Source organism: Toxotes jaculatrix, chromosome 7, assembly GCF_017976425.1.
Source record: "Toxotes jaculatrix isolate fToxJac2 chromosome 7, fToxJac2.pri, whole genome shotgun sequence".
NCBI classification, from domain to species: domain Eukaryota; kingdom Metazoa; phylum Chordata; class Actinopteri; family Toxotidae; genus Toxotes; species Toxotes jaculatrix.
The window spans coordinates 9,082,018-9,107,679 of record NC_054400.1 but is presented as its reverse complement, the minus strand read 5'-3'; the positions used below and the strand labels follow the sequence as shown (position 1 = coordinate 9,107,679).

General features: G+C 40.3%; 1 protein-coding gene across 2 annotated transcripts in view; it reads right to left on the bottom strand.

The window, feature by feature from the left end:
* The window catches only part of LOC121184113 (dmX-like protein 1), a 51,391-nt gene that overhangs the window by 23,136 nt on the left and 2,593 nt on the right, over nucleotides 1-25,662 (bottom strand). For both annotated transcript variants that reach the window (XM_041041542.1, XM_041041543.1), the window contains exons 3-29: nucleotides 23,851-23,976; nucleotides 20,484-20,561; nucleotides 19,837-19,915; nucleotides 19,480-19,624; nucleotides 19,053-19,119; nucleotides 18,628-18,812; nucleotides 17,443-17,647; nucleotides 15,095-15,275; nucleotides 14,310-14,486; nucleotides 13,877-14,115; nucleotides 12,145-12,862; nucleotides 11,548-11,669; nucleotides 11,060-11,149; nucleotides 10,526-10,628; nucleotides 10,278-10,397; nucleotides 9,561-9,779; nucleotides 7,619-8,868; nucleotides 7,143-7,401; nucleotides 6,360-6,493; nucleotides 5,748-5,934; nucleotides 5,553-5,663; nucleotides 4,703-4,872; nucleotides 3,811-3,908; nucleotides 3,476-3,641; nucleotides 2,294-2,422; nucleotides 1,993-2,131; nucleotides 244-1,040 (exon numbers count right to left, since the gene is read on the bottom strand). In XM_041041542.1, the coding sequence (XP_040897476.1) occupies nucleotides 244-1,040; nucleotides 1,993-2,131; nucleotides 2,294-2,422; nucleotides 3,476-3,641; nucleotides 3,811-3,908; nucleotides 4,703-4,872; nucleotides 5,553-5,663; nucleotides 5,748-5,934; nucleotides 6,360-6,493; nucleotides 7,143-7,401; nucleotides 7,619-8,868; nucleotides 9,561-9,779; nucleotides 10,278-10,397; nucleotides 10,526-10,628; nucleotides 11,060-11,149; nucleotides 11,548-11,669; nucleotides 12,145-12,862; nucleotides 13,877-14,115; nucleotides 14,310-14,486; nucleotides 15,095-15,275; nucleotides 17,443-17,647; nucleotides 18,628-18,812; nucleotides 19,053-19,119; nucleotides 19,480-19,624; nucleotides 19,837-19,915; nucleotides 20,484-20,561; nucleotides 23,851-23,976 (6,294 nt within the window). The remainder of the gene's footprint in view (nucleotides 1-243; nucleotides 1,041-1,992; nucleotides 2,132-2,293; nucleotides 2,423-3,475; nucleotides 3,642-3,810; nucleotides 3,909-4,702; nucleotides 4,873-5,552; nucleotides 5,664-5,747; nucleotides 5,935-6,359; nucleotides 6,494-7,142; nucleotides 7,402-7,618; nucleotides 8,869-9,560; nucleotides 9,780-10,277; nucleotides 10,398-10,525; nucleotides 10,629-11,059; nucleotides 11,150-11,547; nucleotides 11,670-12,144; nucleotides 12,863-13,876; nucleotides 14,116-14,309; nucleotides 14,487-15,094; nucleotides 15,276-17,442; nucleotides 17,648-18,627; nucleotides 18,813-19,052; nucleotides 19,120-19,479; nucleotides 19,625-19,836; nucleotides 19,916-20,483; nucleotides 20,562-23,850; nucleotides 23,977-25,662) is intronic.

The following is a 25,662-nucleotide window of genomic DNA, read 5'->3' as shown; positions in this document are numbered from 1 at the left end:
ACTGGGGTTGTTACAATTATGAGGTTTATATGAACTGACACCCAGAGACACAGAGAGGTAAAATCTTGAAATAGTGAACACGAAGACAGGAGTGATGTGTGGGAGTTATGCAAGTTATAAAAGTTGTATTGAGTGAACCTAAGGGTGCAGCCACACAGATACATATTATTACAATATCAAAACTAGAGGAAGAATAGTGGGTTTGACCTTTAAGTCTGTAAAAGTCTTTGTGTGTGTAATTACCTCTCTTTCTAACCACTGGTAGAGCTGGTAACGTAGTTTCCCCCCATCCAGTTCATACCCTGTCGACAGCGTCCGGAGTTCATTGGTCATAATCTTCAAGCAGGCAGTAAACTTCAGCTGGGCCGCCAATATGTCATCAGATGGTGCGATGAAGTCATTGCTGTCCTCACTGTCCTCTCCCGTCACCGTCTCCATTAGGGGCGACATGGCATCCTGTGTGTCCTGGAACACACTGCTGCTGTCTGCAGTTCTACCGCTCTTACCATTTTTAGGTTCTTCTTCATCCTCATCCTCTTCTTCATCATCTTTGTCACTGTCCCACTTCAGCTCCAGGGGCTCATCTGGAAGTGTCAGTGACGGCTGGCTCCAGTCAAAACTTAACACTGAATTTGACTGACTGTTGGATAAGCTGTTCCCATCTGAATCGTAGCCATTCAGAGCCGGCTGAGACCAATCTGGGTCTGATGTTTGTCCATTCTTACTCCCATCACTGAGTTCAACCATGATGCCTGTATCCTCCTGGTTCAGGAGTTTGGAATGCTTGTGGGTTTTGGGCATCTTGGAGAGGACTTCAAGCGCGAGCATGGGGCAGCCAGCTTGTAGGTGTGCATATGCGGCAGTGAAAAAGAGTCTTCTCTCCTCCAGGCTAATGGAGTCAGCTCTGCGACCCTCAGCGGTCAGGCCAACTTTAGCCTTGTCCGAAGAGCCGAAATGGCGGCGAAGGAGGAGTGGGTGTGTGCGGAGGTAGGTGTAAAAGTTGAAAACCTCGGGGTTACATGGAGACACAGAAGAGGAACCTGTCATAGAAAAAAGATGTGAGCACTTACCCACAGACAAACAGCATTCTCTGGCCGCTTAAAGGCAAGTAGAGGATGGAGCTGGGAGCTCAGAAACTGACAGGGTATTGAGAGGGGCTGGTGGACACAAAGGTGATGTTATTAAGTTCTAGGTTCACTCCTTGTCACCCAGGTGTAAGCAATGTCAAACGACTGGACAACTCATACTGAAAACCCAGCCAGGACAGCAGACAGTCTATCAAGTAGAAGAATCATTTTCAGCTTTCTATAAGTCAGTGTTTTCTGTCTCTGTAAGCATATTATATGTGCTTTGAGAACATCATTTATGAAACACATGTAGCACAGGGATTGTTAAACTGAGACTGGTTTGGCTCTTAAGTCAAAATGAGGTTCATATTAAGTTCAGCTCTTCATCTATTCTTAAGGCAAGCCTTGTATATTTTCTTCAATTAAGTGGTCTTCTGTGACCAGTATGATCCAATTACTTGTGCAATTTCAAATACTTAAAGGACCAAAAATAGTTGCAAAGCCGAGACGTTTTGTGGAAGCAGAGGATTCGACCTCACAGTGTCAAATTACAGTCTGTAGCACTTACAGTCTACCCACGTTTTTACCTGCCATGCTGCATTCGACAGGCAGTGTCCCACACGGTGAAAAGAGCTTTGAGAAATTGTTAAGGCTTGTGAGAGTGCAGAATACATCTACAAGGAATTTAAAAATCAAACTGACAAAATTTTACATAGATTCTGGCTAAAAGGTGGAGTTTCATTCAGGAATAAAAAGTGTCTCCATAAATAAAAGTGTGGTAAAACCTATTTTTGTCAAAAATTTCCTGCTTCCCCTCATAACATGAAAATTTGGCAAGTGCATAACCAATTACCAGGAACAAACTGTACTATTTTAATTTCAATTTTGCATAGGGGTAAATAAAAAGGGAGCACTGCAGACCTACCAATGTCACATTTGCTCTCAGTGGACCCAGAGCTGGTGCTGTTAGCAGGCTGCTCGAGTAGAGTGTCCAAGGCTCTGCTGTAGTCCTCCAAGACCCAGTGAGCCATGCTACGCAGGAACGGGTCCTGGTGGGCTGGAATCTGAAAGATTCAGAGAATTACAATGACTCCATCTGGTCTCTGCAGAGTATTAATTATCAAATGCTGGAGTCAAACAACATAGAGTAGTTTGATGAGGTAGTGCATTTTCCACAGTAAAAACAGCAGCCTGTGTAAGCTGTGACATGCACAACCTCTATGCACCTGTTTGTCTTGTCCCAGAACATGTCTCTGGAGGATCTTTTTGTAGGTGGATGCTGTCTCAAACTCAGACTCATACAATCTGGAGATCACCAGAGCCAGCTGTAGGTCCTGCATTTTCTCTAAACACACCTGGAGGATAAGGAAAATAAAGCACAGTCAGTTAAAAAAAAAAAGAAAAAAAAAGAGAGACAAGACATAAGCAGAAAAATAATAAATACTCTGGATACAAAGTAATGCAGTAGGACATAATGGTCTTCTGAAGCTATAGCTCTCTTGTTTATATGTTAAATAAGAAGAGAAAGAACCAAAAAAATTTAAATTTAAAAATGAAAGCCTGTGCTGATGGCAAAGAGTTAGAGGATATAGCTGAAGTTGTTCAAGTTGCTCACAACTGGTAAGGTGTGAGGTGAATTTCAATGAGACTACCTCCCAGTCAGAAAGACAAACAAAGTCAATGATAGCCCATTGCCCGAGTGACGCTCATTTCCATAAAATGCTTAGAGCAGCTCCAGTTACTCACGCAGATAAAATAATGTGACTCATTGCTTCAGGGATTTTCTAAACAGATATAACCTTGATGAATAAAAGGTTAAGTAAACAAGATGACCAGAAGCAGCCTACTTGATATGTGAGCAAAAAGATGGAGACCTGTATGTTTTTTGCAGGTTAACACAGCAGCCATTTTCAAATCATACATAAACACATGCAGTTTTACATGTTAACAAAGAAAATTTCTGCAGTCAAGGTAGTAGGTAGAGTGTACTGCCGCTGTTTTATGAATGTGATAACGTGCTATTGACAATTCTCACAAAAAGGAGGAAAGACAACACCATCCAAGAGTCCACTGCCAAGATCAATAATTCTTCAGTGCATTGTGCTAAAAGCTCTTTACTAAGACACCATTGTGGGAACATATTGAGTTATTTTAACAATAAAAAGAATGTCCACACTTCATAAATACTACTGATGGGGTCTGTTTTGTGAATGTGGTTTCTTTGCTTTTTACTATATCACACACTGCCCTTGACTATGAAATCTGTAAAGGAAAATGTGAAGTACTTGACTTAACTCATACTGAAAGCAAGGTCTTTAACTTAAGTTTAGTGGGCTGGCAATTGGCAATTGCAGCTGAAGGAACAAGTGCTTCTTGCAAACACTGTGTCATGTCTATTTTCCACTTGCCTCAACAGCATCCTTAAGGGAGCCAGCTAGAAGGAAGAAGGCTGCAGAATGCTGGAACCGCTGCTTTCCCAACAGAGAAAAGGCATTTTTCAGTGCTGCTTTCCTCCACCGGTCCTCGCTGAAGTTGTTGCGGAAAAAGTCTGTCATTTTGACATTCTTCTGAGACCTGGGGAGAGTGACGTTACAGATTCAAAATAACAAAACTGCTGTCATAGGTCTTCAGTAATCTGGCATAACTAATTTTTTTCCAGAGCGGGGGCACATATTGTGATGACTGTATGTGCATGTGTATGCATTTACATTTCATATGCAAAAATCATGTCAGTTCTGCCTACCTGTACAATCCCCACACCACTGCCTTCTTTTTCAGTGCGAGGTAAAATATAGCTGCATCCAGAGGATCATTGCTTCTCTGAAAAGAAGCCTTGGCAACCTGACAAAACAGAGGCAACATTCAGCTCACGCCCCCTCAGTCTACAGTATACAGTCTTATCCACAACATAAGTTGTAGCTTTATGGGTCATTTCAGGGAATAGCTCATACTAAGTTATAATGCTGTATTTTATACCAACCTCACCTACCTGACTGCACTTCATTTATAAATAAAGCAGTCAATATGAAGTAGATGGGGCTAACACACTAATGGACAACCTTCAATATGTGCAGATGTTTTATGAGATTATAGCACCTTTAAAATGATTCTGTGTGATTGTTTTTTTTTTTAAGAATAAGTCCTGATGAAAACCGGTTCAATCTATGTTTTTGTTAATTTCAGACCAGCAGTCCAAAACACAAAGATATGCTGTTCACAACGAGATAAGTCAAAGAAAAGCAGCAAATTGTCACATTAGCGAAGCTAAAAGTAGATAATGTTTGGCAATTTCACTTGAAAAATTACTAGAACCACATTTCAAAAAAATACAGATTAATCTTCTGTTTTTCAACTGCAGTTTCCATTATGCAGAAAAGCACCAGGTGCTAAACAATTTCGAAAATGCACCAGAAGATTAAAATAAGACTACAATAGCTTATTATGAATGCAAACTGACATTCACTAAACTCCACAGAGGTCCTGGCCTTCCCATTTCATATATACCTCCTCTTTCACTCTTATTTGCTACTGACCGCACAACCTGCAAAATCTGTACTTCAAATTAGAAAATCTATTTTAATAAACTGCCACCTAAACTGAAAATGAAAAGTACCTAATGAAGTTAGCCACCTCACCTTCTCAATACACCTGCGTAGTTTGTTTGTGCTGCGCAGCCACCAGCCCACACCCATGGATCGCAGCTCAGGCCAGGTGGGCTCTCCCTTCTGCAGGGCAGGGAGCATGTTCAGCAACTCCTCCTCAGCTTCAGAGTGGAAGGCCCAGGCATAATGACATGTTGACAGGCCTGTAGAAAGAAGAAAAGGACATGTGGAAATGGGAAATGTTCTGAATTTCATGGGGAGAATATAAACACTGTGTAGACACGCATCCATCTGTTTAAAACAGTGACTTGCCTCTTACAGCTACAGTACTGTACTGCCACCCACTGAGGAGTTCTAGGGAGCAGACATAGATTAAGTGCCTTGCTCAGGGGTGACTTTAAACCAATAGTTAATGATAATAAAAACTATGGCTTGTTCAGTTCTCTGACTGAAACTTTTACTGTCAAAAACTTACAACTGAGGCATCAGTAACCTCCTCTCTGTCTAGCTTTAGGAGTCTTTAGAGGGTTGCTGCCCTAAGACCTAGGTGAGCATTGAAACTATACCTGAGGAAGACCAAGGAGACATCTCTTTAAGCAGCAAGCTGGAAACTTACATTGAGTCTTGCACAATCATACAAGGTCAAAACATTTTATGACCGTATGGGCAAAAAAGTAAGCATACTCATTTTCAAGGGCATTTGGCTTGCTTGTAAAAGTTTATCTGAGAACTTTGGCCTTGTTTGATTAGAAAAAGAATATTCTTATTGACATGAAAATGGCCCTGTATGGTGTGTTGAATGCTACAGTCTTTGCCTGCTCCTTTGCATCAACAGTGAAATGACCCCAATGAAAAAACTTTTAAAAACCTTATCTGACTGTACCTTGCCGTAGCAGCTGTGCTCGGTGTGCTGGAGGCAGGGAGGTAGAGAGGAAGGTATGCAGTCTGACGGCCAGCAAGAACTTCAGACCACACTCATCCAGTGTCTCTCCACCTGGCAAATGATGAACATGAAAATTTAATGCACTGCTATCCATTTGAAGACCCCACATTTCATGTTTTGTTTTCCTAAAAGTACCTTTGCTCTTGCCCTGGCTGTCCTTAAGATCTGTGCTTGTGGTAGCAATGGTGTCGGCCAACGCCATGAGAGACATCTGCTCCATACGAGTTAATCCTGGCAAACTGGAGTGAAGGAGATGGCTGGACAGAACCTGGGCATGTTCTGGACCAAAATATGTAGGACTGTACTGGGACAGGTCAATAACCTACGGACAGGGAACAAGACAGAGGACAGTCTGTAAAATTAAGTGTACAGTATTTCTAATTTGTAAGACAAGACATAATAGAGAGAGGCAGGAAATAACTCCCAACAAAACAAACATGATATTGTATGTGCACATTAACTATCCACAAGACTAATAACATGTAGAAGCTTTTCCTAATGCCTCAACCTTTTGACAGTATTTGGAGATACTACCAAGATCAGGCTAGATTTTTGGATGCATTAGCTAGGAATATCATGAGCTTTGACTGGTCTATGTTTTAAGGCACCAATTTATCTAAAATGAACCTTGACATGCACAATTATGCATGTCTAAGCTACATGCTGGAATACCAAGAGCCCAAAATGTTGCTGTCCACTCTCATTTTTATAAACTCTCTCTTTAAGCACAAGCCAACAGAAGCTGACCTTGTTGCCTGTTTCCTCTTGATCGTTGTCCAGGGGGTCCAAGTCTACTGTGCTGGGTGTATGAAAGAGCTCATCATATGCATCCGTGTGACTGGAACCATGCCCACTATCTCCACTCACACTGCCCACTTTATCTATAAGGAGGTACAAGGCAGAGGTAAATTACAAAAGACAAGTATTTCATGAGAGACCTGAGGAAAAATACCCTCCTGCTGTGGAGACAGCAGATCAAATTAAAATACCAAAGAGCAAGATTTTTTTTTTTTTTTTTACTGAATACGTTTCTGCTTTCATTCTTCTCACTTTGTATCCCCAGAGACACAATGAGGAAAAACTAAAAGACCAAAGAGTAGGATATTATTTTGAGTCTCTCAAGCCTTGAGGCAGGGTGGTTAAAAAGTGGTTGTTTTTCCACTGTAAATAATGTTTTTGTTTGTGTACCTGCTTAAAAGCACACATGGGAAACATGTTTGATATTTGTCAGACTTAACATATTCTAACAAAGCTACAATCTTTGATTTTCACCCTTTTCAATTCTATGCAGTAGAAAATTAATCTACACTCTACCTTTTTTTATTAAGTTGTTAGCCACAATTACAGTCTCTATAGATTAATATATTAGTTTACCATCTCAAAGCAGGGGTATTCTTGGTTCTAAAGAACTGAGACCTGACCTGAAGTTCAACCGAAATAAAGTTTAATGTTATTTTGTTATTCACTTTATATACTTTATATGTATTCTCTATTATTACTTATTCTAAAACCCCCGTCTTGTATACACACCAGGTTTTGGTGATGTATCCTCATCAGCTGCCAGAAGGGCGTACAGAGGAAGGGGAGGTATGGAGCTTATCTCTGTGTAGTCAGGAGTGGAGTTCTCTGCTTTGCTGAACATCTTCGGATCCCTGGCTGTGCTGCCTCCAGCGCTGATGGTTCGAGAGCGCACACGTTTCTCTGGATTGGTGGTACTGTCTTTAAGTGCCACTATTTCCCCAGCAATGCATTTCACCAGGTGAGAGAGGATGGCTTTGGCACGATGAACCTCAAGATAGACAAATCAAATGATATTACTTGGTTTGTAAGGTCAACATTCTGGCAAAGCTTATTCTTTGTAAATGTACTGGTTTGATTTACTACAGCTTCACACCTTAAGAAATTAAATTATATCAACTGACAAGACCTATCCCATCAACTGGAGAGGGTTCTTAAATGAAAATATATCTAAGTATAGACACTATTTGAGTATTTCTTTAACTTACCTTCCCCAGATCCATGAGCTCCAGTAACTGTACAGGATGATATTGGGGCAGTGTTGGAAAGAGTTGGTGAGCTGCTTCAAAAAGCCCAGAATCTTCCATCTCTACAGGCAGGTCATAAGCAGTTCTCTTACCACTGAGTTTCTGAGCCAGGCTCATCATCGACCTTGTCAGGGCCTTTTTGGGAGGGGCTAGTGAAGACATTGGTGCCCCAGGGCTGAGTCCCTCCTCCTGGCTCTGTCTGACAGCTGAGATTATGGAGGAGACACTGCTGCTGATGTCTGTGTCCTGAGCAATGGCAGCATTGGGTTTGGGCGGTGTTGGGGGCTGCCACTGGGAGTAGACATGCATCTCGCAGTCCATACCAACTACCAAGATGCCATCTCGTACCCAGGAGAGGGAGACTGGGATGGGTAATGAGCCTTCAACAGAGGAGACCAAGTCAACTGATCGAAGCAGAACTAGGCGAGACAAGGTCTGGCCTCTGCTGGCATCACATGACAGACCCAATTCTGGAGGCTTCCCAGAGAGACGGCCATACATATAAATCTTTGTCCCGATACCGACGGTCAGAACATGTGACCCATCCTCTTGGGACACCCAGTCCAAATGAACCAGGCTCTTACTTGTGGAACCAAGACAGTTCTCATTAGGTAAAGCATAGCCCATGTTACCTGGAACACTGGCGCTTCCACTTGTGCTACTGCTAACATGAAGGTTAGCTGTGGGATCTGTGCTGTCCAGGACAATGGTCTGCTCTAGAATCCACTGTGAACCACCAGTGGACTCACACTGGAAGATGCTAATGTGAACCAGTGGTTCTCTAATGATTACTAGGTTGGGACTTGGAGTCAGATTTGGGCTTCGCTGTACAGTCACGGTTGGGGTCAGGTGAGTGTTGTAGGGGGAGGATGCCAAGGCAGGAGGAGAAGTCAACAGTCCATGAGAGTTCGGATGAGGTGTTGAGTTCAGAGGTGTATTTGGCGTCTGCCTGTAGGCAACTGCAATCCGTCCAGTGTGACAACAGCTGACCTCTATGGGGCGACCTGGCACACTTACTGCGCTGCTGTTTGGAAGCCTCTCCTCCACCAAGAGTGGCCATTCCTCCCACTGGTACAACAAGCTGTCCATACTGGAGGGCTCTATCGCCACAACATTACACCTCCAGAAGCGCACCTTTCCATCAGAACAGGAAGTAGCAAGAAGGTAAGGCACACGTCCAGCTGGCAGAGAACAGGACGCACTCAGGTGACCTAGGAAGAGAGTTGACAATTCACTATTGGGCAAGCTTTTCTTAATCTCTTAATTCTAAACTTTAATATCTTTTCAGACTTCGATGTGAATTTCTTTCAGTTGAAGATTTTTTGCAGATGGCAATTTAAGCATAGTTTATAAACAGGTTAATCTAAGTCATCTAAGACTGAGGCAAAATAACAGCATGGTCAAAAAAAAAAAAAAACTCTGAAGCTTTGTTTTCCAGATATTTTGAGTGCTTTGCAAATGACACTGTTTGAAATAATTCATTTTGAGTAGAATTTCAAAAAACGTTTCTAGCCTTTTCCTGGCTGATGACAAAAATTGCTGAAAAAAAGAAGTAACTTTAAAAATAGAAGTAACTTTTTCTTAGTTGATAAAGAAACATCTATACATTCCTGAAAGTGTTATCTGAATCAGTGTTTTCAATCATTTGCTAACTGAAGAGATGAGGGTCCCATGGCAATATAAAATTTGCACCTTTGTCTAAACTGTTGTCTGTAAATGTCTCTGTAGCTGCTGAATTTCTGCTTTTTCTGCACCTGTTTTAATGCTATTGTCACAAAACAATTTAGGTGTAAAAAAATTGTTGTGCTCATGCACTGTATGCTTGACCTCCAAGCTGTGATGGAGGCCAGGTTTGTGGACTTGTGTCATTTGTATGCGAGTGTGTGTCCTTATTGTCCCTCACCTGCTGAGGGTGTAACACTGATGGCCTCCACCCCTTCTGGCAGAGCCATCTCTTGGCTGTATAGTCTGTGTGTTGTGAGGCTGAGGCGACAGGCACTCTGCAGATTTGAAGTACAGGTTTTATTCTTCTGAGCTGCTGGAGAACCGAACATGTCAAAGTTGCGCTGAGAGCTGTTTATGGGAGAGGCCGTGGTGGCATCCCTCTCTGTCGTAGTTTCCTCTGTGGGCCACAAACAGGAAAAGGGAAATATTGTTTAGAAAATCTTAACAGAGAATTTCACATCAAAACCATCCCACATTATTCATCTTTATAATTATTTAGTAACAGACACAGAATTAGAGTCATTATTTGAATTTGAAGGGACTATATGTTTTTGTTGATGTACTACCATACCAGTAAATTCATTTCACAGAATATTCTTAAAACCACCACTTAATCAAAAACCGTTCCTATTTCTACATGATCAATACAAATTTAAAAAAAAGAAAAAAAAAAAATACCACACAGTTACTGCTCACCAGCAGATATAATTTTGTCAGGAGGCTTCTATTTCTTATGACTGTCTCAGGAGTAAAGCTGTTATATAAGCTGCCTGTCATCTATTTGACTAGGGACTGAATAGGATGACAGATAAAAAGGGCCTGTCCTGAAGCAACAGAGAATCTAATTTTTTTCCTGCATCCTGGGAAATTTAAGTCTTCTGTTCAGAGTACCCACCCATGGTGACGGGTCGAGCGGCAAGATGGAGATGCCACATGTGGAGGAGTGAGCGACCTGTCGGGGTTAATTCGACCACCACCAGGAAAAATCGTGCCGAGAAGGTCGGCTCACCAGAGGCTACAGAGAAACACACACAGATAAACACTGAATATAAATGAACTGAGTTTGAAGGTGGCAAAAAAATGTTTGATACTAAGCCTTAAAAATGCACACCACTGAGTAAGAAAAAATAATTTTATCTATACCAGTGTGAGGAGAAGCAGGAGTTTCCTGTGCGCTCTCTGTTCTCTCACTGCCGAGGATCAGATCCTCCTCAAAAACATGCAGGAGTTGGGTCTCCTTCCCCTGCTGCAGAGAACAGCAGCAGCTATTATCAAGCTACATCAGATGCAGACACTGAGCAACATGCTTCATCTACTGCAGCAGAAATACAGACATAAGTTGTGTCAATGTAACACACAGACACGCCTCACGTACAAGCTGCCTGAGGCTTAGAGAGGAGGTCTGCGCTGCACCCGTTTTTGTTGTTTCATGGTTGACCTTTCACAGAGACTCAGAAATATACTGCAGAATGTTTCTTATACAAACGCTACAAATTTCAAATATTGCTCTTAAATATATTTCTGTCATAGGCTTTATTTAGGGGGGAAAGTTTCTGTTAACATCTTTTTTTTCCAAAACATTTACAGTCTTGGATGAAGTGTTCTCAAAGAGAGTGCAAGAGCAAGGCAAATTTGTTTCAGTACACTCCAGTCCCCTTGGGCTTCATTTATACTTACAAAGTCAGTAATGGCATCCAGCTCTATAATACACCCTGGTTTTGCAGTGGATTGCTGACTGATGATGTTGAACACCTCCCCAACATATTTCTGAAGTGAAAAAGACATTAAAATTTCAGATTAGTATTAAATAGTTTACACATACAGTTACTACGTCAAATGTATTTTTTGAAATTCTAAAATAAAGTTTATATGCAATAAGAGAGAATATTTTCACAAATGAAAAATAAGAACAACTAATAGATCATAATAACTAAATGTCAACCACCACTCCTTGCTGGATTCAACTCAAAATCCATCTTATTTCTCATGTTATTTCATTGTGTGCCTATGTAAGAAGCAAGAGAGCAAACTGACATTATCTTATTACCTCACCAGTTCTGTAAGGGCCCAAGGTGAAACACTGATGTGTTGCTGTTGGTGTGCATAAAAAAAATAGCCACTGCAAATCTGACTGTACCGTTTGAGAATCCTGTTTGAGGACTTACTGATATCTCAGGGTTGGAGAGCTCACTCAGGAGTTTCTTAGCTTCAATAACAGCTTGATACAGCCTGAGTGAGTGGCCATCACTTGCCACGAAGCAGGCGCTGGGGGAGTTACAGTACACACCTAAGGAGGGAAAGAAAGAAAATTATGCTTATGCTTATTATGCTTATTTTTCGCGATGAACAAAAATAACAAAAATACACAAAAAGTTCATCCAACAAACAAGCTAATTTAAAAAAAAAAAAAAAAAACTTCTGTTCCAAAGTTATATGTACTATGCACACTCCAGCCACCAATTTTATTAGTGGGATTTTATTTGGAAATAAAAAAAAATCTTCATGGATTTTAAGGTGTTTAAGTGAGCTGTTTTCAGAAGAATTGTTTATTTATATACACAGAGTATACATGAGGGTAAAATGACTAAAAAAAAACAGTTTTTGATTTTGAGTCCCAAAGCTAGTCTTCCTTTATATTACTGTACCAAAATAACTGTTTGGTAAACAGAAGGAATTATGAAAATGAAGCTGTGCTCACTAGAATGTCTGAGTGTTAAAACAGAAGTACTCAGCAATCTCCAACACTAAAAATACTTTCTCACCTAAACAGCTGCTGGGAATGAGTGTGGGCAGCCAGGCTACATTAGCAAACGCTGATGCATGGAGAGAATTAATCCTCGCAAGCTCTGAGACCCCGCCTGATAAAGACAGTGGGCCAACAGGGTCCACTCTCCACAAAATCAGCTCACTGTAGATTGCATTGGGATCCTGGGAAACCACACCTAGGGACACCCTGCTGGGCCGTGACCCACGGGGCAGAGATGCTGAATGAGAGAAACCAGAGGAGCAGGCCTCTGGAGGAGCCAAAATGCTGTCCACTTCTGGCGTCCTCAAGGCGTTGTGGTGTGATGTGGTGAGGAGGAGAGGAAGCAATGAGTGACACGCCAGGTCATTGAGGTGGAAGCGGTGACCACAGTACCGTGACTTGTGAGAGACGCTGAGCACAGTGGAGAAAGCAGAGTCCTCCGCAAAACTGACCGCCCACTGGTTCAAGGAACCATCAGCATGTTTGGAGATCATAAGGACGTTGGGGGTGAAAATGCTTAGTCGAAGGCTACTGCTGGGTGCAGCTTTTCCTTGGCCTCCATAGCTTATTAGAGCAGACTTAGTTTGAGGCAATGTGCTCCCAGACGGTCGCTGTCTGCCATGTTGGATAGCCAGATCCACGTTCTTGTTGCAGGCATACATAACAACACTGTGGCTCAGGGAGATTGCATCACCTGTAGGAAATGCTACAGGGATACGGGACACAAACGACACCTGAGAGAGGGAGAGAGACATCAGAAAAATGAAGTCTAAAACAACTAAAACTTTCAGCTCTGAGTTAGTGATAAGAAGAACTCAGTCAATCAACTCTATTTCAGTTTGAAAGAAGCAAATATTATGAAACAGCAAAAGTTCCCATGTGAATGTGGTAATGACAGATGTCACTGGAGCTCATGAGCCCATTTTACAAAAGGGTTAGCTCAAAACAAAGATCCGGGATTCTTCTGTTCAGGATTCTGAATCTGAGTGACAACTGACTTTCTGAAATTAACGGAGTCACTAAGACACTGATTGAGACTCGAGGGAAACAGCCTACTTTACATGCCCCTTCACAGATGTAAAAAAAAAGAATAATATTCATCAATACTTACAGTATGCTAATAATAATAGGAGGATCCTGTCTGTTTAATCTGATTAAAACAGGAAGCCTTAATAAACCTGAATATCAATGAAACTTGGGATTCTTTAGCTGCCTTGCCTGACTGACTAACTGCCATGTCACGAGATTCTCATTATTTCACTGCTAATAAAAATGCATCAAGGGGCTTTTCAATTTGATATGAAGTCACACGTAATTTGAGTATAATTGTCTGAACGGTTGGATGAGAAGCCATTAGAATAGGAGCTAGACCGTCACGACTGTCAAAATGATTCACAACCTTGCTGAGATGATAAATTAATGCTTTTCCCAAGAAGCACTTCCCAAAAATGTGAATACAAACAAGTGACTTGAAAGAGCGATCAAAGTCTAATTACTTTATCGTGATTATTAAATTAGAAAGTAAAACTATAATTAATATTTGTTTTACTGTAGTTTCTCATCATAACTTCTGTGTCTCTGTATTTCTTTATCAATATTTGTGGGGGACCATACAAATTAAGAAAAAGAAAGGGATTATTAATATATGTAGATGAGGTCAAAAGTGAGGGATTACACTTGTTCATAAAAAATAACATTTATTAGCTAATAAATATTATTCCAGTGTTTTACATAAACAGTAAATGTACCTGAGCTTGTCTGAACATTCCTGGCTGGTATTCGTCTAACCAGTCCACATGCCAGACTAACAAAGAGCCGTCCATAGGATGAATACTAAACAACATGTCTGCCCCTTTGTTCCACTCCTCCAGCAGCACATCCACCTGGTGCTCCACTGCTGCCAGGGGAAGCTCCACAGCCTCGGGTCCTTGGGGGTCACTTGGCCTGCCACTATTATCCTCTTCAAAATTATCCTCATCCTCAGGCTCTGGAAGAGAATGAAAATGATTGTGCCCAAATGTAAATTATGAAAATCAGTATGGAAGACAAAGAAGAATGGAATGTGTTCTACAAACTGTATTCTGCTTTGTCTGAATTGTAGATTGGAAAGTCAGCATTTAGTTTTGACAGTTTTATTCCAGCCTTCAGCTGCAAAGGCCTGATCCAAACATATTTCTATACCTTCATGGGAGCATTCGTTCTGTTGCTCCAGGCTGCCTCGAAGATGCTGCAGGAAGACTTCCATAGCTAAAGTGAAATGAAGCTCTTTGTTGTTGAGCCAGTGGACAGTAAAAGGACCTCCAGGTTCCTCGTCATCCACAGCACTCAGAGAGGAGATGGAGGGCAGCAAAGGAATGTCTGTGAGGAAGACAATATGTGATCAAGTGATAAAGAAAAAGAAGACAAAAAATAACAGAAATTTACATCACAGTAGATTGGGGGCAGGCAGGACCAACAGACATCTGCTGGAGGAAATGAAATTTCATGACTGTGAGTAGGGTTTGAGGTATACTAAAACATAATGCAAGCATATAAATACAATCTTAAAGGACGTAGGACTCTGAAGGCTGAAGGAGATTCTGCCCTGATTCAGGTCAAACTGAAGTGCCCCACAAAAAGAGGGGAGGAACAAAATCAAACTGCCCTATATTTAGTGTGAGCAGCTTTCACTGTGTACAAAAGCACACTGCAATGTTAAATAAACAACCCCAGGCAATGTACAAAATTTACAGCACTTTTCACCATAAGAAATACAGAGGTGATGTCTTCTGACCTACTGCTGATTATATTCAAGCACAGCTATCTCTATGCAGCCAAGGAATAACTAATGTGTTGCTGTAGTGCTGTAGGTGTCTTTCCTTCTCATTAAGAAGTACCATCTTGCAGCTTTAGATACTTTACTAAATTTATAAATTAGTTTGGCAGCTATCAACAGCTAGTTACAGAAACATGTGTCTGTCTCTCACCTGTGGCTGGGTTGATGCTGGCAGCAATGTGGAAGTGGCAGAGGGCATTGGCATGGGGCATGTTGGTACTGCTCGTCTTGTGGTTGTAGTGTCTGCTCTGATGGTGAGGCAGGCAGCCAGTCAGGGAGGGCTGGGGCACATCCCGATATGAGGAAGAGTGCCATGATTCTTGGAAATTCAACTGTGAGGAAAACATTCATTATTAATTAAAGCTAGATCATCAACAAACAATGTGTTGTTTCTTATACCAAACCATACATACTTAGCTTCCAAAGGTATGCACAAATAATAGAGGCAGATCTTCCTAAATAACCTGAAAAGCAAATGTTTTATAGGGTGGGGCAGCACAGTGAAACCCAACACTTCCCTGTTACCCATTTCAGGCTGACAGTGATGCAGGTTAAACCTGCTTTTGGAGGATGATGTGAATGAATCAACTTGTGCAAACTATTAAGCCTTCTCCTCCCAGCTTGAACTGAGCCACTCTGTTTTGGTGAACAGATGCTTCTCCTAAGAATGGCAATTTAATTTGATGTTATCGACGTTTAAACAACATTTAAGTTTACTGCCCAATTTGTATAAAAAAGAACCAGGGCCAAAGAAACAGGCAGCATGGAAGAGTGGTTGAGAGAAAGAGAAGTGTTTAAAGGGAACCGAAATGAAAACTTAATTTGGTACTAGGTTATGTAATTTGGGTTTTTTTTCTGTTGTTTTTCAGTAATTTACAAGTTGTAAATTAGCATATGGTGCTTGTGCATAATCATGTGTTGCAGTTCCAATGAGACTGTTATGACCATGTCAAATAAAGTAAACAAAAAAATAATGCAGAAAACTTATGGTTCTAGACTTGAGCCTCTGTGAAGGCGCATGACAAGATACCTGTCACAAAAGACCTGTCACAACAGTCTTATATGAATGACAGACATGAATTTGAATAACAAAGTATCATTAGGTCATGTAGATTTTTTAACATAATAATTATTTTGAATTTCACTGATGTTATGCAGTATCACTGATGTGTAAAGAATAATATAATAGAGCTCTAAGGTTCAGTTTCTCTGACTACTATTGAGATTTATGTGCTCATCACATAAATCCTTTTCCCTTTGTCAAATATTAATAAGAAATTTCTGTTAACACACTATTTGAGAATGTATGTGCCATACTGATGCATACAAAGCACACACAAAAAACTTCTAAATGGGTTTATATCCAAGTATAAAAAATGAGATTGTAGTGGAAATCACTGTCTCCTCCAGAGATTTTCAAACAGCATCTTTATCAAGAAACTTTGGGCTTAATTAACATCAGTGATTTCGCAAGAAATCTTTTACTGTTCATCACATCCTAAGGCGGCATACCAAAATACAGTTTGAAATAGGGCTCTCTCAGTATTGTCCACCCCTTCAGTTTGAGAGGGAGCGAATGACCTCAGACAACTGCCTAGATCATCCAGCACAGTCTGATTTTTAATGAATAATTCCACACATGTACTCTTACAGACTTTCCTCAAGGCACAGTAGAGAAATTTGCATACCTATTTTTCCTGTAATCTCGTGTGCCCTGGGCTCTGTAAGTGCCAGTGAGACTCATAACCATTTAAATGTCCACATTAAAATGGGTTTAAGAATTGTGTGTGGGGCCCACGGTTGCTAGGCTCTTAGAAACAACCTAGGTCACTTAAAGCAGGAGACACCAGGTAGGTGTCGCAGCAGCAAGCAAAAAGTAAAAGAAAAACAGCCATCAAAAGTCAAAGTAATAATTCTGGGGTGTTGTACAGATTCGAGAAAAGAGGCCATTATTCTTCACTGATTCTCATTCTTAAGCCCTCTACAAAGCTTCAAAAAGCATCTTCATGTCTGATAGCCAATTAATTTTCCCTTTTAACTCCACCAAGACTCAGTTTTATTTCTGTCTCCTTTCTCAGTCTCCCTTTGCTCTTTTTCCCTCATCTATGCAGTTCTCTAATGACACACAACAGCAGTGGTGAAAATACAGCAGTCTGGCTTCAATTTCACGGCCATTTGTGGCAATTATTACCCACTACAAAGAAAATTATGCCACAGCTTTCTGCATTCTTTAACCAAAACAGAGAATATTCTCACTGTGACACAGATTGCAAATAATACTTTTGATACTTCTCAGTATAACGCTATACAATTCGTCAGCACTGAAAACTATAGCCTCCAAAATTACCATAATGTTGAATCAACACCTCTCTAGAACAGTTTCAACAAAACTCGTTTCTACCTTCACAGAGACAGAACTTACTTCAGGACTGTTGTACCTAAATAAACTGGCAACTGAGTATATTTACTTTTAGCAAAAATTACATTAGAGTTGCTTACTTCCTGTGCTGTTTTTCCTTGCGTCTTCCCATTGCAGGTGTGCTTCCTAGTAGGACCAGCACCTCTGAGTGTGTCGTTGTGTTGACTAGGAGCATGGTTGTTATGGAAACCAGACAGGAGGCTGTCACCCGGCAACAGCGTCTCTGCCCAGAGCCGACACACGCTGTCCTTACAGCAGGTGAGCAGAACATTACACACTGCACCTCTACTAGGAGAGAGGATGGAAAAAGGAAGGGGAAAAGGAAGGATAATGGCAAACGGTTTAGGCTGAAGTTCGCATGAAAGCACTCAACTTGTCAGTAGTGACGTTTATCATCTAATGCTGACAGAACTATACAACATCAGGCCAAAGGAGAAATACTTATAGAGACATACGTTTAACTAAAGGTCAAAAAGTGAAGGCTAACAAGAGTAGTAATGACACTCGCGATAAAGAAATGACTGAACTCTAACTCTCGTCTTGTCCTTAATGCAGGCCATGATTACAGAAGACAAAACACCAGTTTGAGTGAAAAACAAATGAAAACTTTTGGAGTATATTCATAGCACGTTCCCAAAGAATAAAAGACATTGCTGTTTTACTGTCACATCTGATTATTGACAAAGCACCAACATAGCAGTACAACACTGGATCACAACTTCAGTCCTTCCTAAAGCCTAATTTAAAGCAGCAAATAAGCTTAGTCAGTCAACTCTGCCTTAACACAACACTGTCTTTCTGTCCGTCTCTGACTGTGTCACATTCAGTCAGAGAACAATTAAAGGTTACGTAGCATTAGCAATGCTGTAATAAAACAAGGCAGAGCTGGAAGCTTTAGTATAGTGTGAGACTGTAATACGATGTGGAGTTGGACCTATTTTGAGTTTGCTCCTTGTAAGAGCTTCTTCATTTTCATTCAACCCACAACATACTGTATATATTAGACAGCTAAATAAACAGAGAAAGAGACACTACCCGTCTACCCAGTAAAACAGGGCTAAAGAACAGGTTATGCCAACTGTTTTATCCACTGTTGTGTAACCCTCCTAAGGCTATAACCAATGTTTGCCTAGAAGGTAACTTGTGCTTTTCTTATTGTTGCTGTCAGCTGTGTCAGTTTAGGTCAAAATGAGCCAGTTAAGAAAATAAATGAAATCACGGCTGAAGAGAGGGGGTGTGACATGTTGCCTCGACAGTGTCCATACCGTGGCATGTACGTGCTGGTCTTTCTCCACGAGAAGCCCGTAACAGAACGGGGATGGGCCAGGTAGACAAAAGAGAAGGCCAGCTCTCCCTGGACATTGACACTGGGTTCCGGAGGTGTGAAGAGTTTGGAGACACCTGACTTCCACTTACTGGTGCTGTACCACACCTTTACTAGGCAGTCATCCTGAAGAGAGACAAGTAGGGGTACAATTGATGTTGTGTTGTAGGATGTGCTATTACAAATTAAAGCCATAAGTTGTGGGTCTGAACAAAAACAGACACCAAAGGAAGGCAGTACTGTTTTTTAACACCTCTGCATACAGTGGCCTTGCCATTAAAAACAAACAATGCTAGCATGACTTGCAGATGCTAGTTTGCATCAAAATCCGAACAGGTTTAGCAACATCTGGTGAAAAGCACTTACCTGTCCAGCAGTAGCAAAGAATTCCCCATCAGGTGAGAACTTCATTAAACTGACTGGAGACGCCGTCCTTCAGACAAAATAATTAAAATTAAAGCACTTTCAAAACTCAGCCCGACATTAGCATGCATTTTCAGATATAAAATATACAGTAAGGTCAACTGTTTAATGCAGATAAAAGGAAGTTGAAATGATAGTGAAATAAAATGAAATGTACATTCACAGTTAGATGTACTAGTACTGGAATTAGCTGGTTTTACTACATTGACTGTTTAGTACACAACTTATAATAGTGTTGATAACGTCAGATGTTGATGAGTAAATTTTGTGAAGAACAGTTCTTTTAAAAAATTCCTTCCATCCCAAAATCCCATCTTAAAGTCACAGAGGTAGGCAGTAACGTGCACATTTTGTACTTCTCAGTTCTTACTTGCTCTGCCAGATGCACCTCCAGGCAGAACGAGAGTCTTTTATGGTCATCTCTGCATCCTTGCCCCCTTCCTCGGCTACATCTTTTTCTCCATCAGCATTAGACCACAACTGGAGGCTACTAGAGCCTGTCAATAGAGTGCTACCTGGATTCATAAAAACACAGTCACTCTTTCAGGACATACACCACCCATGTATTGTATCATATGATTTGTTTAAAAAAAAAAAAAGAAACATGAGGGCATATACTGCAAGAGACATTTATATGATGGTTTTAAAGTACCAACTCAACAATTTTTTGAGGACCTTATTTTGGTACGTTTGTGTAACATTAAGAGAGAACTACAGATCAAAATACCTGTGGGATGCCAGGCCAGGTTCCGTACCATAGACTGTAATACAAACTGACCAGTCTTCTGCCATTGGCAGTTCAACTTCTGTACAGAAGGAATAAACACAACATTTAAAATAAATATTAATATTAAAAATAGGATAGGTTCTCAAAATATTCCTTTATTTTTATTACTTCTAACAGTAGTCACAACAGCATAACAACAACCAACAAGGAAGCTGCTCTTATGTGAGCCACATGTGATCAGGCCACACAGACAACAACTGTAACAGTGGGGAAACTTCTGCAATGAATAAGGCACTGGCTTGTGTTTAGTATGTGTAAAATGTTTCCATTCCACATGACTAGTCTTTGACAGAAAGCTGTCCAACAGGGACATAACAAACCTACGACTTCTGCACCAACTATGGGACAGAAATAAACAGTAAACATGACAATGACGGCAAGCCTTGATTCAATATTTCAGTAAGAACGTATGTTACAAATTTGTTCTTCCCTGTTGACTTTCTGTTGTTCTGTTTAGAGGAAAAATATTCTGATCTATTTTGAATAGCAAGAAAGCGTCGCCTGAAGGAGAGAGGTACTGTTTTTTTAGAACGGTCTGAATGCATGCATGACCAGACTGTGATCGGAAGATAATAAAGGCTACTCACAGTCAACGATGCATCTTTTTGATCTGGGTGCTGAACAGGCTCAAAGACACACACAATGCTTCCATAGGAAGCTGCAATCTGTCAGCAGAGAAAAGAAAAGGCAACACATTAAATATTACAGCATGTTTTCTGATACAGAGTGAAAACGTTCCACATATGATATTTTAATTCCCTTTCTGAATATGCAAAACATACCAATTTACTCTCACAAATTACAACTAAACTTACAACATCTGACAGATAAAACAACTTTCATTGCAACATTATTAACCGTGTGTTTACGTAATGGGCGTATACAATATGTTTTTAAAATAGCCTACTAACTCATACTTGTTGTAGACAAAAACAGTGCACAATGGGTGTAGATCCTTATTCAAGATCCTAATTATGAGCAAGCAAAATAATCTATTGTCTACTCTATAAACCATGACATCTCAATAGTAAATGAGTCTAGTCCCTGGACAATGGACCAAAAATACCTTGGGTCTATAACAACCCAGTGTTGAGTCAACATTGTCTTGCCTACTGTCTGCACACCTCCTATTCATGCATTGGTAAGGGCAACATGCTGAAGTGCTTTCCTTGGGAGCCACAGACACGTTAAACAGCGTGAATGGGTGAAATTTCTATGGCAGTGAACACAAATAACGAGCTTAATAAGGTTCAGGTCTTGGACAATACAAGCTGTGTCTCAAATGGGGTAAATAATTTACCGACTGTCAGCGAACAAATTCTGTGAAGGAGTGAGTCACACACTCACATGTGCAAATATGCATATATAAATGAGCACAGACATAAACAAAATGACACAGAAATAGACAGATAATGGTTCAGACAAAAATAAATCAGCTACAAATTCAATAACAGAAACACAGTTTATATTTAATCATATTTTAGTTAAGAGCAAAATGTAATACATTTATGCTCTTTAGGAACTAACAATATACTACAGATCTAGTCCAGTGAATACAAAAGTCAAGTCAGCATAGGCCTGTATGCAGAAACAATAACACACACACACACAGAAACAGAAACTGTTTTAGCTAGCCAACAATAAAGGGTGCAGTTTTTAAAAATTGATTTAATGCAGCAGCTTTCTGGTTTTTGGTGGAGGCTGCTCCCTGTCAAGTCCCTATGATGCTGGCCTGCATGCATTTGTTTTGAACTCTATAAAGATATGACCTGATGCGAGCCATTGATAACAACCAATAGGCATTCAAATTGTGAGCTAATCACTACAGTACAAATATAAATAAATCTCTCCTAAAGTCCAACCTTGTGGAAAACAGAATAAAACATAGTGCAGAGGCCTGGTGTAGGTTGACATTCCTTTCAGTGAGTGTGCTTTACGCACAAATTCAGGTAATGTCTCAAAATAATAAATAATTCTTTAATTATTACTAATTACACCTTCATTATAGAGAGCTTAGAAATAAATGTTCCATGGCAGTGGGTCACTGATGCTTACAAAATGCATCTTAAGTGGTACAACACTTGCATTATGAGCACATGGGATGTGTGCTCAACAGTGCTGTGTAAACTAATAGCACTGCAAATATCACAGTGTGGAGAGGAGCAAGCATACCAACTGAGCATGCTTAAACAGATGCTAGAGCATTCTGGAGGCATGTGATGTTAGTTTTGGCCCAACTGAATTGGATTAAACATCACATGAGGGGAGTGGTGAAGGATTGGGTGAACTTTTTTTTTCATTCGAATTAAATCAGGCCAGTCTACTGTTTTAACAATGCTACCAGCATACTTAATTAAAAACTAAAACCAGATTACAGTGATGGTCCAGCAAGTAATTTGTCAAGTTTATGCTCTTAGAGAATTATGGAAGATGATCATTCATAGTCTCTAGAGGCTTGAAGTTAAAGTCTGATTTATTTAGAAATTCTCCAGAAAGCTCTGGATGATTTTTTCCTTGTAATCATTGCCACTGATACTACAGTATTAAAAGGAAGAAGAAGAAAGCAGGGAACTAACTAGATGGTGGGCAACCACATACAGCAGATTTTTATAAATATAGTCTTAAACAAGACCTTATCCACCAGGGGCCACTTCTGAAATAAAATCCCTAGTCAGAATCCATAAGGTTAACACAAGGTGCTGAATGACTGTAATTAACTGCTCCATACTTAAAATGTTAGCAGACAAATGGTACAGTGATACAAAACTTTAACTACACATTTTAATAAACAAACCCTGCAGAGACTCAACACAACCTTTTTTAATTATTTTTAATCTGTTAAAAAACTAATCAACAAATGAAACAAATGAAACTATCCTGCAGCAGAAACTGCACAAACGAGATACCTTGTCACTGTCTCTGTGCCGCAAGTAACTACCAGTAAATAACTATATATTTTCACACGTTTTTTTCCCCCCAGAAATCTGTCTCAGATGCAATTAAAAAAAAACACATCCTAACAGATTTTTTGTTTGTGCCAACACCTAAAACCATTTTGGGGTCATTGGGGGATTATTGGTGGCATTAGCTCAGTAAATGTGCCTGTGTACCACTAAATGCTTTACTGTGTGATTTTTTTTTTTTCCTCACTTGGAGTTGATGACTGGAAGCTCAAGTTCATTAAAACAGCTTCTGATGTTGCCAACAAATGCCTTTCCTAAAAACATTAGCTGCCATTACTTAATAACAGGGCAACACAGCTAGCGCGTTGCAAAACAGTCATGGTTAATCTACAACAAAATCTAAAATTTTGCTAGACATTTAGCAAAATTTGGATAGGGTTCATAAGATAAGTATGACTTCACTGACGCTGTGAACAGAGCTTGCCTACCACACTTAATGAAAACCACATTCCACCAACCCCAAATGTGTAATCATTAAATAAACTGAAGTGAAAGAAAAAGGGCATCAACACATTTTTAGTGCCCTTTACTTTTTCTTTTTAAATTTGGGCCAGGTGGTTTGTTTTTCAACATGAAAGAATAGTCATCTATTCAATGGTCTCTCCGATCGCCCATTTTGCAGTTTGATCTCAGTCAAACCAGGGGACGGGATTAAAGGTTGAGTATGAATATGATGCATTGTGTTACTCAAATTCTGAAATGTTCACAGCACGACGCTATACCAAATCTTTCCTTTTCTATGGACACATAATATAATATTGACCTTCAACTGCAACAAGGACAAGAAACAAAATGCACCTTAATTTATTCTGAGTTGAATTTGCTTTACCTGTCATTGCTGGGACAATTTGAATATATCCAACTGATATTTAAAAAATAAACATTCGTTTAAACTATAATAATGTCTATGCTCAACAAAACTGTAAGGCATTTCGGGAACATACCGGTTTGCACATCAGCCTGAGGCCTAATAAGACTCAATTACTCTTACCTGTCCACCCTGCAGTGAGCAGTCGACACAGCCGACCTGGATGTTGCCATGTTTGGCCCCTGGTATGATCTGCAGTCGCTCAAAGTCACTGCCCAAAATCACCACATCACAGCCTGACGCATAGGCCTATCAAGAGACAAAGAGACAGCAGGAAGGGGAGAGATGAATCAGAATCACAACCTCATTAGGAATGAGGAAGTACATAACTAAAATAGTAAAAACTACTATAAAATAGTATTAACAATGAATGCACAGTAAGAGAATAAAAAAATGTACAAAGGCAAATGGACAAAAAATAAAAAGATGAGACTCAGATCCATCCACAGAGAACTGAATGAATAATGACTTGAACTGTACTTGTCCTGGAGCCAGTGTCACAGAATCAAATATGCCACCATTTGACAGCTTTGAAGTATAAGCAGATAAGATTAGAATTCTACGCTCTGTTCCTGTGGCTCTCAGAAAAAGATCTTCACATGAGCTGTGATTTACTGTGACTTTTCCTCTTTCACGAGGGACAGAAGGACAGAAATAGTTCTCCTATTGATCCACTCTCCGACATGGCATGGGAGTAGTATCTCATTGAGTTTACTTCGAGATCACAGAGTGAAAAAGCAGTCAGATGTACTGCCTTAGAATTTCAGACAGTCTTAAACCCTAACAAAGAATTTTGTGCAGAAGAACGAAGTGGTTTTGCACTATTAAGAATCATTTAAATTAAACAGTTAACATGACACAGGAACACAGCCTACATTCTTAAGATTAGCAGTTACAAATGAGGCACTGGATCAAGCAAACCTATCATATCTTGGTCAGTGTTTTAGTTTTAAGTTCCTACGTAGGCCATGGGTGTAAATGTTTTCAGAATTAGAATCCCTGGTGGGAATCAAGACTCTGGCCCTGCGAGGTTTAATGCCATTTTTTACCCAGTCAGTTGTTGCTGGAACTGGTAGAAATTAGAAATATTGCCACAAAATTTGTCAGTAACACATTAGTTTTGTTTTATAATATTGACTGCATTATCATTTGGGTTAAGGAAAGTGTTCTATAAAGAACATAAACAAAGATTACTATGCAGCTCTACACACTCTTCTGTGCTTGGTGACATTAAACTGAAAAACTGCTCCAAATTCTGAATATAGTCTTCTGTATGACTAGTTCATTCATTCATTTTCTACCGCTTAATCCTCTGTCAGGGTCGCAGGGGAGCTAGAGCCTATCGCAGCTGACTATGGGCGAGAGGCGGGGTACACCCTGGACTGGTCGCCAATCAGTTGCAGTTGCAGGGCTGACACACAAAGACAGACAACCACACACGCGCACACTCACACCTATGGGCAATTTAGAGTAGCCAATTAACCTAACCCATGCATTTTTTTGGTATTGGAGTACCCGGAGAGAACCCACGCAGGCGCAGGGAGAACATGCAAACTCCATGTGGGCCTAGACCGGGGTTCGAACCTGGAACCCTCTTGCTGTGAGGCGACAGTGCTAACAACTGCACCACTGTGCCGCCCCCTTGTATGACTAGTTATTTATGCAAAAAAACAAACAAACAAAAAAATATATATATATTTTGCTGTTCTCAATATGTTACAGTTTCTTATAGAAAACATTTTGGCACAAATAATATAAATTATAAATAATAAAATTAATGATGGCCAAATGCCACTTGGCTGACTCAATTTTAAGGTCCTGGTACTGTGCATGTTGTCACGCTGTCACGGCTTACTGGGGACACTGAGCCATTGTTATCGTTACTAGTAACAGCTGTGCTTTTCCAACTATGACACATCAAAATGTCTGCAGTGA